This window comes from Myotis daubentonii, chromosome 12 (assembly GCF_963259705.1).
Source record: "Myotis daubentonii chromosome 12, mMyoDau2.1, whole genome shotgun sequence".
Taxonomy (NCBI): domain Eukaryota; kingdom Metazoa; phylum Chordata; class Mammalia; order Chiroptera; family Vespertilionidae; genus Myotis; species Myotis daubentonii.
The window spans coordinates 64,915,949-64,932,691 of record NC_081851.1 but is presented as its reverse complement, the minus strand read 5'-3'; the positions used below and the strand labels follow the sequence as shown (position 1 = coordinate 64,932,691).

Genomic DNA, 16,743 nt, shown 5'->3' with positions numbered 1-16,743 from the left:
TGCCCCGAGGGCAGCGGTTCTCAACCTGTGGGTTGAACGACCCTTTCACAGAGGTACCTTAAGACCATCGGAAAACACATATATAATGTTGTTTTTGTGATTAATCACTATGCTTTAATTATGTTCAATTTGTAACAATGAAAATACATCCTGCATATCAGATATTTACATTACGATTCATAACAGTAGCAAAGTTACAGTTATGAAGTAGCAACGAAAATAATTTTATGGTTGGGGATGACCACAACATGAGGAACTGTATTAAAAGGTTGCAGCATCAGAAAGGTTGAGAACCACTGCCCTAGGGAGTTCTATATGAGAAAGTGGTTAAGTCATTCAATAGATTTTTTAAGGTCTTTCTGAGCAGAGATATTTTCCCCCCTTTTGGTTCGTTTGTTCAGTACTGCCAACTAGTGGTTGCCAGGGATTAGAGATGATGCAAATGGGATATGAGGATAGTGGGTGAGCAACAAAGAAGAACATGAGGGAACCTTGTGGTGATAACACTGTTCCATATTAACTGTAGTAATGATAGATACATGAACTAACCTATGCTTAGATTTGTATACAATGAAAATACACACACAAATGAGTACAAGTGAAACTGGAGAAATCTGAATAAGTTTGGTGAATTATAACATTGTCATTACCCAGTGTGATATTTTTTCTTATACTATATTTTATAAAACGTTACCATTGGGGAATTTCAGTAAAGTGCCCAAGAGATCTCTGTATTTTTTCTTACAACTGCACATGAATCTACTAGTAGTTTTCGCAGTAAAATTGTTAATTAATGAATACATATGCATACCAAAAATATACTGCTCTTGAATGAGATTCCCATAAAGCAAAACTAAAAAAAAAATATTGTCCAAACATATTTCCCCATATATTTAAAAATAATTCTTTTCCTTTATTTAAAGAAAAGTCTATTAGGCCCAATGGCTTACATGAGAAAATCTTCTGGCTATTTCCCTTCTCCCATGAGATAAAGAATTGATCATTTTTACATTATGAAATAGAAAGATGTTAGTATTGCGACTTAGAAAGATGGTTTTTCTTTTTATTGCGGTTTTGTTTTTGAAATCAGCAACACAGTTAAAATTAGGTCTTTCCGGGAATTATAATAATCCCTTGGTATCCACAGTTATTGGTTCCAGGACCCTGTAGATACCCAAATCTGTATATGCTTGTCACTTAGATAAAACTGCATAGTATTTGTATACAACCTACATTGTCCTGTATATTTTAAATTTATCTCTAGAGTACGTATAATACCCAATACAATGTAAATGTTATGCAAATAGTTGTTATATTGTTTAGGGAATAATAGCAAGAAAAATAAGTTCTGTATATGTTCAGTATAGGCACAACCATGGTAATTGGCCTAACTATATAGTGCAGGTCAAAAACAAGGTAACATTTGTACTAATTCCATTAGTGTGATATATGAATTATGTGAGGAGTATAATAATTTATTTTGTTGCTTTTATCATTGCTATCTATAAGAGTTTTTTTTTTTTTTTTTAAAGCAACTTAACCTACTAAAAGCAAAACAGAAGGCTTTGGTGGAACAGATGGAAAAAGAAAAAATACAGAGTAACAAAGGATCATCATATAAACTTCTGGTAGAGCAAGCAAAACTAAAGCAGGCTACTTCAAAGGTATGATTTTTTATTTTTCAATGTAATTATCTTAGAAAAGTTATTTTCCCTTTTATTATTTCAAATTATTTGAATAAATAAGTATCTTTAATAATGACCAGGAAATGTAAATATATGTTATTCAACTTATGATGGGGGTTATATTCTAATAAACCAATTATAAGTTGAAAATATTGTTAAGTTGAAAATGCAGTTGCACTTTCTGCTATCTTTCTGTACTGTCACAATGGTATGCGTGAATGTCCTGGCTGGTGCTCTCAGAGTATCAACAATGCTGAAAAGAGAGACAAATGCCAGTTTCTTATTAGGCCAGGCTCAAAAGTCACTGGTTTCTTACTGTGATGATGAAGCATGGTTACAGTGATGAATTTGAAATTATTCATGACCACAGAGCTGGGAAATCTGTTGTGAACCTCACAAGCAGATTAAACAAGTGTGGGGAGTAATCAGCCCCAGATTTGATGTGCAACTCAAAGATCTAGAAAAATGGTAGAACAACCTGCTGTGTCCCATCACTTTGGTTTCATTGTACTGACAACCTCAGTGGGCATAATGGACCATGAAGAAGCAAGTTAAACACACACAGAAGGGAAAATCCCGGAATTCTTTTTCTTTTTAAAATTTATCTAAATTGTTGAAAGTATTATAGATGTTCCCCTTTCTTTCTCCATTGACCTTCTGCACCCGCTTTTATACCCCCTTCCAAGGCCTCTACCACACTATTGTCTCTAGGGATGTAATATATATGTGCACATAAAATGCCTCAATGAAAAAAATATGCAATCAATACACCTAAACTATACACATCATCACTTAGCCTACCTACCTTATCGTGCTTAGAACATAATGTCCAAAAAATGCTAGTCACACAGTACACTGTAGAGTATTGGTTCATTATGGTGATCGCTTGCCTGACTAGGAACTGGGGTTTGGTGACGCTGCCTAGCATCAGGCGAGAGAATGGTACTTTCTATCACTAGCCCAGGTAAAGATCAGTCCTGCTGCTTTGAATCATTGTGAAGTAAAAAATTGTCAATTGAACCATTGTAAATCGGGGACCGTCTGTAGTGTATTTTCTTGAAAGTGGACTGTGTTCCAGTAAATTGAAGATAAAAGACTGAAGGAAATACAGTTTTCCTAAGTAAAATCAAGTGCAGTGATTTATTAAAAAAAAAACAACTATCTAGAAGCCCACATCTGAAACCTATATGTTCATGTTGACCAGTGTCACCTCAACCAATTTAATAAAAAAAGAAACTATGTATTTTTAAACTTGTGGGGATAACATTTATATGTAGCAACCAAGTTTGTGTATTGTGTTTCTATAAATTTGAAATTACAGTTATTCCCTCAGATTTTGAAATTAATACTTGAAATTATATAGGTTTCTTTAACATCTACCTTTTATGAATTATGTTTAGGATATTTTGGTAGTGTATATTTAGGCCATTAGATTTGACCTAATGTATCCTTTTTGTAGAATTTCACTTTTCTGAAATTCTGTTATGATCCCATACTTACTGTAAAATAGGACGTTAGGTATATTGGTCAGTATAGATTTTAGTAATCTTACTTTTTGATCTTTAGATGTTGTAAGTTTTCTGAGTGAATATTTTCAGTATCTATCTATCTATATAAAAGCCTAAGTGACCAGACTACCCAATGACTGGCTGGTAGCTATGATGCGCAGTGACCACCAGTGGGCACATGCTCAATGCAGGAGCTGGCCTCTGGTAGTCAGTGCTCTCCTGTAGTGGGAGCGCTGCTCAGCTGAAAGACGGTGCCAAACACTGGGCTGATGGCTGGTGAGCGCAGCTGTAGCAGCAGGAGCTTCTCCTGCGGACACTCCCCCTGTGTACCCGAGCAGTGGCGGCAAGCGCATTCAGCTAGGATGAGCAGGAGTGGTGCAGCACCCAGCCCAGGCTCGGGCTCCTTCCCGGCCTCCTGCTGCTTTGCACACTACTTTGTGCTGTGCAAGATCGATTCGGACAGCAGGCTGCAGCCTGACGAGCTGGCGAGTAAGGTCTGCTACAGCGACACAGAGGTTCACTGATCCCCGCAAGCCAGACTAAGGGACCCCAGCTGTGCATGAATCTGTGCACCGGGCCTCTAGTATAAATATATTTGTACTAAAAGAATTTCCATTCAATAGATATTGATTTAAATATTGTAAATTTCTGTGTACAGCACTTTAAGGATTTAATTCGGTTACGTCGGACAGCAGAATGGTCCCGTTCCAATTTGGACACAGAAGTTACAACAACCAAAGAAAGTCCAGAGATAGAACCACTTCCATTTACCTTGGCCCATGAACGCTGTATTTCAGTAGTCCAAAAACTTGTCCTGTTTCTCCTCTCCATGGACTTTACATGTCATGCAGACCTTTTATTATTTGTTTGTAAGGTAAGTAAACTAATAGGCATAATTTGTAATTACAGATTTATAGGGTAAAAAAAGAATTAGGAAAAATGCAGTTTTTAATTAAGAGAAGTTATGGTGCTTTTATTGGTTTTTCCTTTTATGAAGATTTATTGTGCCTTAAAATATTTAAAAAATATTTTGTCACTGATTTCTCAGGAGACCTGATTTATATTTTAATCTAGTTAAAGTTAGGCTAATGTAGATTCGAAATGTATATAATTTGGGTATGTCTCAAACATACCTTTTGAAAATAATTAAAATAGGAAATATACCAATAAATGTCAAATTGCAGTAATGAGGGGGTTTTAATTCCCTGAAGCATATTCATTGTTCATAGAAACAATTTTTAACTATTCATCCCAGTTTTTAAATAAGATTTAATATTTGATTCATGAAATTGCATTTCTTTTTCATTCTCTGTCACCCAATTATTTTAACATCATAAGCATATCTCATTGAAAACTACAATGCTTTGATTTTGGGAAAAAACATGTAATTGCTAATTAAGTATATGATTTTATAAAATGTATTGCAGGTTCTTGCACGCATTGCGAATGCCACGAGGCCAACTATACATCTGTGTGAAATTGTAAATGAGCCCCAACTGGAAAGACTGCTATTACTTTTGGTTGGAACTGACTTCAATAGAGGAGATATATCTTGGGGTGGTGCTTGGGCTCAGTATTCCTTAACTTGTATGCTACAAGATATTTTAGCAGGTTTGTCAGAATTTATTTTTCATAGGAATATGCCAAAATTAGCTTGTCATTGCTCTATTAAACTAACCTTTAAAGGGAACTGTAAATCCCCAAAGTATAAAAGATTTCTTTACTGTTATAGCGATAGCAACCATTTAAATTACTTGTGTTTAATTACGTTGACTTTTGTGATAACTCTAAGTCTTTTTTTTTTTTTAAACATATTTTATTGACTTTTTACAGAGAGGAAGGTAGAGGGATAGAGAGTTAGAAACATCGATGAGAGAGAAGCATCGATCAGCTGCCTCCTACACACCCCCTGCTGGAGATGTGCCTGCAACCAATGTACATGCCCTTGACCGGAATCAAACCTGGGACTCTTCAGTCCCCAGGCCGACGCTCTATCCAGTGAGCCAAACCAGCTAGGGCAACTCTAAGTCTTTTTGGAGGAGTTTATTGGCCCCATTATTAATGCCAGCAGTGGGCTGCTTACTAGTTCTCTATGGCCTTGAGGAAGGTAATCTCTGCCTTCATATATAAAATGAGAATAATAGTCTTTTCAAATGTAAAATTAGTACCTTTCTTATAAAGTTGTTTTTGATGAATAAGGGAGTTACACATTTTGTGTTTTCTCCTACTTACTAGTTTTCAGAAATTAAAGGTAATACAATAGGTCCTAGTATTTCCTTAGGTACGTGAGGTCTCATTTGTCACTGAATCTTTTATAGTTGGTAGAGAATACATGCTGTCATTCTCTAAACTGGAGGAAGAAACATGCTTTTAATATGTTTTGGATGTCTTTATAAATTATTCAAGCAGTTAGAACTGTTTCATTACATGCAGGAGAATTGCTGGCACCAGTAGCTGCAGAAGCCATGGAGGAAGGAACAGTGAGCGACGATGTTGGTGCAACAGCTGCCGAATCTGATGACTGCCTTCAGCAGTCTTCCGCTCAACTGCTAGAAACTATAGATGAACCTTTGACACATGATATAACAGGTATATTCTTTGTATTATGTTTTATTTCAAATATCCTTTAGTTTTTTTTAATGAAAATGTTTGAAAATTAAGAATGTTAGTGAAGTATATAAATTAATATTTGTTTTCCTGTTAGGTCTTTTTGGTCTTAGTAACAGTATCAGTTATTTTCCTAATGATTATGTTTTGCTTTGACTCTCTGAATGAATGCTCATAATAAAATACTATCCTATCTAATAAAAGAGAAAAATGGTAATTGGCGTACGACGATACCCTTTTCATTGGCTAATCAGGGCTATATGCAAATTAACTGCCAACTAAGATTGGCAGTTAACTGCCAACTAAGATTGGCAGTTAACTGCCAACAAGATGGCGGTTAATTTGCATATGTAGGCACAATGCAGGGAGGCGAAAGGGAAAGCAGGAAGAAGCCCCCTGCCACTGATAGTGATCGGAAACCCAGGGGGGAGCTAAGAGCTGGGGGGCAGGGCAAAGGTGGCCCTGGGGCCACCTTTGCCCTGCCCCCCAGCCATGATCGGAGAATCAGGCGCCTTTGCCGCCCTGGCCAGTGATAGCAGGAAGTACGGGTGGAGCCAGCGATGGGAGCTGGGCACGGTGGAAGCTGGCAGTCCCAGGAGCTAGGGGTCCCTTGCCTGGGCCTAAAGTGAAGCCCACGATCGCGGGGCCGCTGCAGCTGCAGGTCCCCGCTGCCCGGGCCGGATGCCTCAGCCAGAGGCGTTAGGCCTGGGCAGGGGCGGAGCCTGCAACCGCGGGGAGCTGGGGGTCCCCTGCCCAGGCCTAACGCCTCGGCCGGAGGCCTCAGGCCTGGTCAAGGGGCCGATCCGGTGATTGGTGATCGGAGGGTGATGAGGGTCAACTCCTCTGGCCGAGGTATCAGGCCTGGGTGGGGGACGGAGCTGGGGATTGGGGGGATATGATGGTCCCCTTGCCCAGGCCTGAAGCCTGGGTCAGAGGCGTCAGGCTTGGGTGGGGGGTGGAGCAAGCGATCAGAGGGAGATGGGGTCCCCTGCCCAGGCATGATTCCTGGGCCAGAGGCCTCAGGCCTGGGCGGGGGCCAGAGCCAGTGATCAGGGGGAGATGGGGGTCCCCTGTCCAAGCCTGACACCTCTGGCGGAGGCGTCAGGCCTGGGCAAGGGGCCGATCAGGTGATCGGAGGGTGATGGGGGTCTACGCCTCTGGCCGAGGCATCAGGCCTGGGCTGGGGGCAGAACCAGTGATGGGGGAAATGAGGGTCCCCTGCCCAGGCCTGACGCCTCTGTCAGAGGCGTCAGGCCTGGGCAAGGGGCCGATCCTGCGATTGGAGGGTGATGGGGGTCAACGCCTGAGGGCTCCCAGTATGTGAGAGGGGGCAGGCTGGGCTGAGGGACACTCCCCCCACACACACACCCAGTGCACGAATTTCGTGCACCAGGCCCCTAGTCTATTCATAATGTCTTAGTTATTTTGATATGGTTTGATTTGACTGTGTCGAAGAAATTACAAGCTAGAAAACGTAAAGATCTTCAGTGGTTAAGAAAACAGGGATAAAGGCTCTTTAAGATTCACTTTTTGGGTATATTTGCTTCTTTTCTTTCCTTTGTTTCCCCCCCTGCTTTTTAAAAAAGTAACTGTAGCTTAGCACAATCGTTGTGGGATACTCCCTACTTTTCAAGACTAATACCCTATGTATGCCAGATGGTGAGAGAGAGAAGCATCGATGTGTGAGAGAGAAACATCGATGTGTGAGAGAGAATCATCTATGTGAGAGTGGGACATCGATTGGCTGCCTCTTGCAGGCCTCCTTCTTGGGATTGAGCCAAAACCCAGTCAGTCATATGCCCTGATAGGGAATTGAACCAGCAGCCTTTCAGTTGATGGGATGATGGGATGATGGGACGATGGGATGATGGGATGATGGGATGATGGCAAACCAACTGAGTGAACCACACTGGCTAGGATCATTTGTCTTTATTTTATGTATGTATGTATGTATTTATTTTACATTAACTTTTTTTTTAATTTAAATTTTTTGTTGAAAGTATTACATATGTCTCCTTTTCCCTCCATTGACCTCTCCCTGGCCGCTCTCCCTCCTCCCCCATTTGTTTTTCTTTAACCTTATATTCTCTCACGTTATTATCCTTTCTACCTAATAGTCCCTTTTCTAGATTAGAGTGTCTCCTTTTGTTTACATGAAGAACTCCTTATCTAATATTCAAACAATACATGCCCCTTTCAAAGAAGCTCTTTCCATCACCACCAGTAGTGTTGGAGATTGCCATCAGTGGTACCTTACATTTGACTCTCTCTGATAGCACTTACCATATTGTAGTTGGTTTAATGTCTGTAGTGTACCCTCACCTCTGAACCTCTATTAATTTTTGGAGGCTGGAAATTTGTTTTATTAACCTTCATATACTCTAACCCTAATACAGACTGGCATTTGCTAGACATTCTATAAATATATGTTGAATAAGAGGGTGGGAATTTATGAGAAGATAAGATTTGTAAGGCATAGAAGCTAGTTAAGAGAGCAAAATACTTTCTAATTCATCTTAGAAAAATAAGGAGAATAACAGTCTTATAACTTGAATCTTTTTTGCTTTTCACTGGTATCATTTCCTGAAAAATTAGATGTAACATAACGAATTTCTTATTGGAGGTAAAAAAATTAATAACATTTAAACTTTATGCAACTTGATTCAACAAGGATTAATTCCATGGTCTTTTTCCTTTGGAATTGCATTGGTTTTTAAAAATTGTGTGTTATAGAGTGGTATATTTGCATATCTACTAATACAATACCTAATTGTCAAGATTAAAAATTCAGAAATTTTTATATCAATAGAAACATGTTACACACAAGTGAAATAACTTTTACTGTAATTAAAATCAATATATTGGTTAAAATTATGTTAATTACTCCACCAGTAAAATCATTTTCAATTATTTGAAGGTGCACCTCCTCTTTCCTCTTTGGAAAAAGATAAAGAAATTGATCTTGAGCTACTTCAAGATCTAATGGAAGTTGATATTGATCCTTTAGATATTGATTTGGAAAAGGATCCTCTTGCAGCCAAAGTTTTTAAGGTATGATACAAAATAGTATTCTTTGCAAATAAAACCTTTCATCTTACTCTTTTGGTTTATTCATTACTCAACAGAGGAAAGTGTACATATTTATCACCAAATTGACCCATGATTTAATGTACTCAAAATCTTTTAAATTGCTGTATAGGTACTATAGTATACCAAATGAATAGTGTAAGGAAAACTTACACCATTTTGTTAATATATCCACTAATATTATCTCATGTAAGAACCATTAATAAGCATGGGGAAGTATATTTGTGGATTATAAAGATTTCAAGCAGCATTTAATCTGATCCAAGCTGAATTCATTGCAGATTTTACTTCTGTGTTAGCCTTAACTTTTCTAAAGGAGATACATGCCTAATACTTTATATTGATTCTTTTTGTGTATAAGAGATTTTATTAAGGATAGTATCCTTTTTGTGTGTAAGAGATTGTATTAACGATAGTTACCCCTCAGGTTTTAAATAAGCTATTTTTAATATTTTGTATAAAAAGAAGAGAATATTACTGAACCATTCCTCTACATCATTAGGATTATATTTATGTCTTGGGGAATTTAAAAGATAGAATGATTATTTTGTAACCCTGTGTGAGTTTAGATAATGTACATAATAATGTCACTCCTTCTAAAGAGGCAAAAATAAACTGCAGTTGTTTTCCATTTGTTTAAGCCAATAAGCAGTACATGGTATGATTATTGGGGCGCTGATTATGGCACCTACAACTACAACCCTTACATTGGAGGTCTTGGAATTCCTGTAGCAAAGCCACCTACAAATACAGAGAAGAATGGATCACAAACAGTCAGTGTGTCAGTGTCTCAGGGTAAGTGTGTGTTTATATCTTAAGACATATGTTGTTCTTGGAAATAAGTCCTAAATTTATATTTGTCCTCTTGAGAAATTGAGCCCGAGTGTGTTCTAGCAGGGTTTAATATCACAGGTGTGTCATGAGAGTGACATTCAGAGCTGTGTGTTTCTGTCAGTAAGTTTTGAGGAGCTTCCATTTATGGTTCAAATTTCCTCTCCTCAAAATAACACTTAACAAAATAGCAAAATATATTTGTAATTGTGTTTGTCAGTGGTTTTCAGTAAATTTGCTTTTATTTATTTATTTATATTTTTTTAAAAATATATTTTATTGATTTTTTACAGAGAGGAAGGGAGAGAGATAGAGAGTTAGAAACATCGATGGGAGAGAAACATCGATCAGCCACCTCCTGCACATCTCCCACTGGGGATGCGCCCGCAACCCAGGTACATGCCCTTGACCGGAATCAAACCTGGGACCCCTCAGTCCGCAGGCCGACGCTCTATCCACTGAGCCAAACCGGTTTCGGCTGCTTTTATTTTTTAATGTCAATAATAAACTTTTGTATTTGTCAACAGAATAAAACTATTTTGAATATTATTTTGGCACTCTTCTAGTCACATAAAATATATCTTTTTTTTTTTTTACATTTTGAATCAATCATACATTTATTAGAGAGTTACAAGTATAATACAGAGAACATATGTTGTCTTGATCCATTAGGTGTAAGTTGCTAATCTGATGTTTTTATTTTGTTTTATATATTTTTCAAAGTAGGTCATTCTTCTACATAAACACATCGGAAGGCACATTTCATCATAATCAGGAAATTAACATTAATATTAACTAATGTTCAGACCTCATTCAAGTTTCGGCAGTTGTGTCTACATAATGTCCTTCAATGCAAAAGAATTTAGTGCAAAAACTTGCAGTACATTTATCTCTTCAGTTTCATTCAGTATGCCACGGTTTAATTTTCGTGATCTTGATACTTTTGAAAATAACAGCCTAATTACTTTATAGAATGTCTTCCAGTTTGGGTTTGTATGCTATTTCCTCATGACTAGATTGTAGTCATGCATTTTTGACAGAAATATCATGAAAATGTAATGCTCAGGTTTTCTTATTGTATCCCATTAGGTGGCTCATAATTTTAATTTGTCCCACTACTGCAATTTTAAGTTTATTTACTTCATTAAGGAGGTGTTTGCCTATCTTCTCCATTGTAAAGTTATTCTTTTCCCCAAGTAAAAGATTTTATTGGTTTAGAAGTGGTGGCAGAGGGGTTCTTGGAAACTATTCTTTTTAAAAAAAAATTACATGTTTATTCATTTAGTTTGAATAGACCCTTGGTGCTGTTTTACTCAATGGATTATTATTCACTGTTATCATTATTTACTTGTTTGTTTTTATTGAGATAATATATAAATAACAAAGTTTGCTGTTTTAGCCTTTTAAGTGTGCAGTTCTGTTGCAGTAAGTCCATTGTTAGTGTTATCCTTATTTATTTTGATGTTCAAATAGTGCCGGATTTGACCAGTGGGATCTTTTCCAAGCTGGTCTCTTGTATTTTTGTCATGTTCGCATCTTCTTTGAGCACTTCCTTGTTTTCTGGCGCAGCAAGATGCCAAGGCTGATTATTTACTTTCTCTTCCCAAGATTGAGAATTAGACATTTTAATAAGGCAAAGCGATGTCAAAACATTTTAGAGGAGAAATTGTGATTAAAAAACCAAAATTTGATTGGTAGATAGACCCCCTACTGGGGCTCGAACCTGCAACCCAGGCATGTGCCTGGAGCAGGAATCATAGGTTGATGCTCAACCACTGAGCTACATTGACTGGGCTACTTATTGTTCTTTTGATGGCCATACCCTCTTGGTGGACAAATGTAGCAGAGTGTGTATGTGTCTATACACATTTGCATTTATATTCATTTCTATGTCTATCTAGAATGCCATGGGTTCACACTGATACAACACTTAATCTAACTAATCCAACTTCATAGTTTTCATTTTAGTAGTCCCTATTTGCATAGTTGTATCTTTTTTCTGACAGTGAGGAATCTGGTTCTCAGTATCTTTAATGTATTCATTTCATTACTATTACTTCACTTATTTGATCCACCGCATTCTACTTATTCACCTTTCCATCTCTGGACTTCTTTGTACAGGTATTATTACCTGCTATGGCTCTGATAACCATGCCTGGTTGTTCTTACATTAGGACACATATCCCACCCAGTTTTCTGTTTGGATGGCAACATTTTATTGTAGGAAGTAGGACATTAAAAAAAAAATATTTTCATTGTTTTTTTAGCCCTAGATGCTCGTCTAGAAGTTGGACTTGAACAGCAAGCAGAACTGATGTTGAAAATGATGTCTACCTTGGAAGCAGATTCCATTTTGCAGGCATTAACAAATACATCTCCTACATGTAAGTAAAAATCGTCATTCTTAGAGTATTGCAAAAATGATTAACCTGCTGATTATTTTCAGGTGTAGCCAGCAAGGACAAATTTCTAAATTTGATGTCTGATGTGAGTCTGAATGGGCTAAATACATAGCACAGTGATGGCGAACCTATGACACGCGTGTCAGAGGTGACACGCGAACTCATTTTTTTGGTTGATTTTTCTTCGTTAAAAGGCATTTAAATATATAAAATAAATATCAAAAATATAAGTCTTTGTTTTACTATGGTTGCAAATATCACAAAATTTCTATATGTGACAAGGCACCAGAGTTAAGTTAGGGTTTTTCAAAATGCTGACAAGCCGAGCTCAAAAGGTTCGCCATCACTGATATAGCACTTCTCTTGTTAAATTAGTAGGAAGTTGAGAAATAAGACAAAGGATTAACAAGATGGGAGAGTGGAGGGAGCCAAAATATCTCCATGTAGTGCTCTTAAATTCAACTCAGAAACCTGAGTCATGTTTTTTGTTATTGTCTTGTGAGGTTAAGTAAATTCCTAGGGAAGGCTGTTGGCTATCTGTGAGTTTATTGCATTATATTTAAATCATTAATAAAAATGGTTTTTGTATTACTAACATCTTTATTATCCTTAAAGACTAGGATGGAAGACCTAGGTAAGGATCATAGTCAAATGGGCCTAATTGAACTGCAGAATTAAAAGGATTTACTACCTAATTATAGCAAAGGAATCAAATTTTTTATAATAAGGGACAAGATGTTAAATATTTTAGGATTTCTGAGCCATATAGTGGGCATTGTAACTACACATCTCTGACTTTTTAGCAATAAAGCAGCCATAGACAATAACAATATGAAAATGAATGGGCATGGCTGTTACAAAATCAGGTGGCCTGCCAGATTTAGCTGATAGGTCACGGTTTGCTGACCCTTGATGTAAAATGCTAGACTTGGGTAGATCTGCTCCTCTCAGGTGAGTACATTTTAGATAACAGCCTATCTCTCAAAGGCAAAGATCAAGGAGAAGTACTGAGAAGATGATAATGGTTCCCCCCAACCATGTAGGCCTACGAATCACTTCACCTGCTCTGTGACTTGGTGGCAATTGGCTGGTCATAGCAGTTAGAAGCTAGGGAGAGCATCATGTTCCTTCAGTCAAAGGGAGTTCACAGTTCATTTTCATAAAAGCTTTGGGTTTTTTAGTTCTCTCTGTGTTAAGTTAAATTCTTTCATTGCAAACTTCATTTATTTCTTAGGAGATACAGAAAAAAAGAGAAGATGCTGTTCTGTACTCTTGGTTTTGGTATTCTAATATTGTTGTACACTGTCTCCTATGTAATAATGGGGATCCCTTTTGTTTGGTCAGCCTTTCCATCACCACAGCTCAATACTGCCCAAAATAGTGCTTTTCTTTGTTAGCCATTTAAAAACACACACAAAAACATTTATTAGAAGATGGTTTTGTAATTGGTATCAGATTCTCAATTGTCTTTTGATTATTGTCATGTGCAAAACTGTGTCCTACCCTTTGTTTCCCCCCTCCCTTTTAATATAATAACTTTCTAAATATATGAAGAACTGCTCTTAAGTCCCTATATTTCGCGCTCCTCATGAATTATATTTATTTAATTAGTTTGATGTGTGGCTTGGCATCAGGATTTTTGGATGCTTCAGGGTTAAGAATCAATTGACTAGATTGTCCATTCTAATCCCTGTTGGCCAGGCTGTGGCCTGCCAGGTTTTACTTGTGGACCAGAGCACCCTAGAGACCTCCTGGAGAAGAGAGCACAGCTCCAGTGGGCTCATGCCATGGGAACTTCTAGACCAGTGATGGCGAACCTATGACATGCATGTCAGAGGTGACACGTGAACTCATTTTTTTGGTTGATTTTTCTTTGTTAAATGGCATTTAAATATATAAAATAAATATCAAAAATATAAGTCTTTGTTTTACTATGGTTGCAAATATCAAAAAATTTCTATATGTGACACGGCACCAGAGTTAAGTTAGGGTTTTTCAAAATGCTGACATGCCGAGCTCAAAAGGTTCGCCATCACTGTCCTAGACACTTGTGGGTGGGGGGGTGGAAGAAAGAGAGAAAGAAAAAACAGTCAATAGACTAGAGTCTAGATCAGCCGTGGGCAAACTACAGCCCGTGGGCCAGATCCGGCCCGTTTGAAATGAATAAAACTAAAAAAAAAAAAAAAAAGACCGTACCCTTTTATGTAATGATGTTTACTTTGAAATTATATTAGTTCACACAAACACTCCATCCATGCTTTTGTTCTGGCCCTCCAGTCCAGTTTAAGAACCCATTGTGGCCCTCGAGTCAAAAAGTTTGCCCACCCCTGGTCTAGATTATTCTAAAACTACCTTCTTAAGAATTAGTAGAGATTCTTCTTCCTCTCCCTTTTCTTTTCCTCTTATTAATTAGGAAAAAATTTAAAAATTGCTGGAGAGTAAAGTGCAAAAAAGTTTCTTTCCTTTGGTGGACAAATCCTGTGATTTGGGAGTTTCTCTGTTGATTGTCCTTTTTGACTTTCAAATAATGTGGTAAAAACAAGTTTTCAAATAATAATCATTTTAAAGAATACAGTTTTAAATTAAAAAAAACAAACAAACCCACGACCATTAGTTACCTATACATAATAATAGCTAGTTAGCAGTTCTCCTGATTTGTGTATAAAATCATAATTGTGTTTAATTTTCAGTATCACAGTCTCCCACTGGAACAGATGATTCACTTCTAGGGGGTTTACAAGCAGCGAACCAATCCAACCAACTTATTATACAGTTATCATCTGTCCCAATGTTAAATGTTTGTTTCAACAAACTTTTTTCCATGCTTCAAGTCCATCATGTTCAGGTATGACTTCAGGAGAAGTGATGCATTTTTAGACATTATTAACAGCCTGATATAAGATGAAAATGACTGGGGAGAGCATTCTCAACCTAACAGGGATGATTTCTTTATTATGCTCAGCTGAAAAAATATTGGAGATGCTTTGATAACCACAGCTCTTCAGTAATAGTTTATATATATTTTTTATGATTCTAAGTTTTATTGATTAGATCCCACTACAGTTGACTCTTGAAAAACACAGAGGTTAAGGGCTCTGACCGCCCCCACACTGAAAATCACATTTTACTTTAGACTACCCCAGTTTAAACTACGAATTGCCTTATGTTGACCAGAAGCCTTACTGATAACAGTCAATTGTTTTCTTACAATAAAATAAGCTAGAGAAAAGAAAGTGTTACTAAGAAAATCTTAAGAGAAACTACGTTTACATATTTATTGAAAAAGTCTGCATGTAAGTAGTTCTGTGCAGTTCAAACTCATGCTATTCAAGGGTCAACTGTATATATTATAGTTTAAATACACTTGTATTTAAACACTTGAATCAACTTTTAAGTTAGGAAAGTATTTCTATTAGCTAAATTATAATTTTATATTAGGTAAATTATATATTTTAATTCACTTACGTTTTGATTCATCAAGAATTTTAAGATTGCTTGTCAACTAAATTGAAGTAACCAAAGTATTAAATAGAAAAATTATTTAGACTTAATCATAAGTATTCATACAGAAGAATTTGTTTAAATAGTATTTCATAATATAACAGGTACTTTTTTCTTTCAATTTTTACTCTTTTTCAGTTGGAATCACTTCTCCAATTGTGGCTCACGTTGAGCCTGAATTCTAGTTCATCTGGAAACAAAGAGAATGGAGCAGAAATTTTTTTATATAATGCTAATCGAATACCTGTCATTTCATTAAATCAAGGTAATATTTATTATTAGGAAAATTATTCTCATAGCATAAATTATAAGCTTAAAAGGTAATGATTAGGTTACTATATACTTAAACTTTCTCATAAGGATTATAATGTTTTCTTTTTTTAAAAAAGATATTTTTATATTTTTATTGATTTCAGAGAGGAAAGAAGAGGGAGAGAGAGATTGAAAGATCCATGATGAGAGAGAATCATGGATTTGCTGTCTCCCGCAAGTTTCCCACTGGGGATTGAGCCCACAACCCCGGCATGTGCCCTTGACAGGAATCAAACCTGGGACCTTTTGGTTCGCAGGCTGACACTCTATCCACTGAGCCAATCCTGCCAGGGCAGTTGTAATGTTTTAGTGAAAGAAAAACATTTTTATACACTGACTTAATAATTAGCAGGAAAGAACAAAAGACCTTTATATTCTCTTATCTGTATTATTTTATGCCTGTGTGCAACTGAAATTGACAGTGTTCCATGAATCTTTACATTGGATTCCCGTAAAGTGTTATCTTGATTTGCTTTTAGGGGAATTGGTAAGTTGGAGAAGACTATTATTAATTTGCCATAGAAGTTGTGTTCATTTTTTCTTGGCATATGCAAGAATGTGGAAACTAGAATAATATCTTCAACAGGAATAGAACTAGCCTTTATATCTGGCTATAAGAATTTAAGAAAAGTGAAAATGATCTATTTCTGGTGCTTTCTCCCTGTGGAGGGGTATCCTATATCTTACCTGGCTCTCACATGACCTGTTTTTCAGTCTCACTGACAGCCACACTGGGTCATGGTCCCACATATGTTTGCATTGTTTCAGCAAGACCAGCCTGACATTATTCAGCTTTCATCTTTTCCTTGC

General features: G+C 36.9%; 1 protein-coding gene, 1 non-coding gene and 1 pseudogene across 15 annotated transcripts in view; all 3 read left to right on the top strand.

Annotated features, from left to right (window-relative positions):
* BIRC6 (baculoviral IAP repeat containing 6) overlaps window positions 1-16,743 on the top strand; it is a 186,214-nt gene that overhangs the window by 91,939 nt on the left and 77,532 nt on the right. For all 14 annotated transcript variants that reach the window (XR_009448008.1, XM_059660181.1, XM_059660180.1 and 11 more), the window contains 9 exons: window positions 1,533-1,664; window positions 3,852-4,067; window positions 4,621-4,804; window positions 5,627-5,782; window positions 8,718-8,851; window positions 9,529-9,682; window positions 11,986-12,102; window positions 14,811-14,965; window positions 15,760-15,886. Coding sequence is in view for 13 of the 14 variants with exons in the window: in XM_059660181.1 (XP_059516164.1) it covers window positions 1,533-1,664; window positions 3,852-4,067; window positions 4,621-4,804; window positions 5,627-5,782; window positions 8,718-8,851; window positions 9,529-9,682; window positions 11,986-12,102; window positions 14,811-14,965; window positions 15,760-15,886 (1,375 nt within the window). In the remaining variant the exon portion in view is untranslated. The remainder of the gene's footprint in view (window positions 1-1,532; window positions 1,665-3,851; window positions 4,068-4,620; window positions 4,805-5,626; window positions 5,783-8,717; window positions 8,852-9,528; window positions 9,683-11,985; window positions 12,103-14,810; window positions 14,966-15,759; window positions 15,887-16,743) is intronic.
* Window positions 1,805-2,349, top strand: LOC132213487 (small ribosomal subunit protein uS8-like; annotated as a pseudogene).
* Window positions 13,795-13,927, top strand: LOC132214101 (small nucleolar RNA SNORA52). The gene has a single exon (XR_009448196.1). It is a non-coding gene; the product is annotated as a small nucleolar RNA SNORA52 (small nucleolar RNA).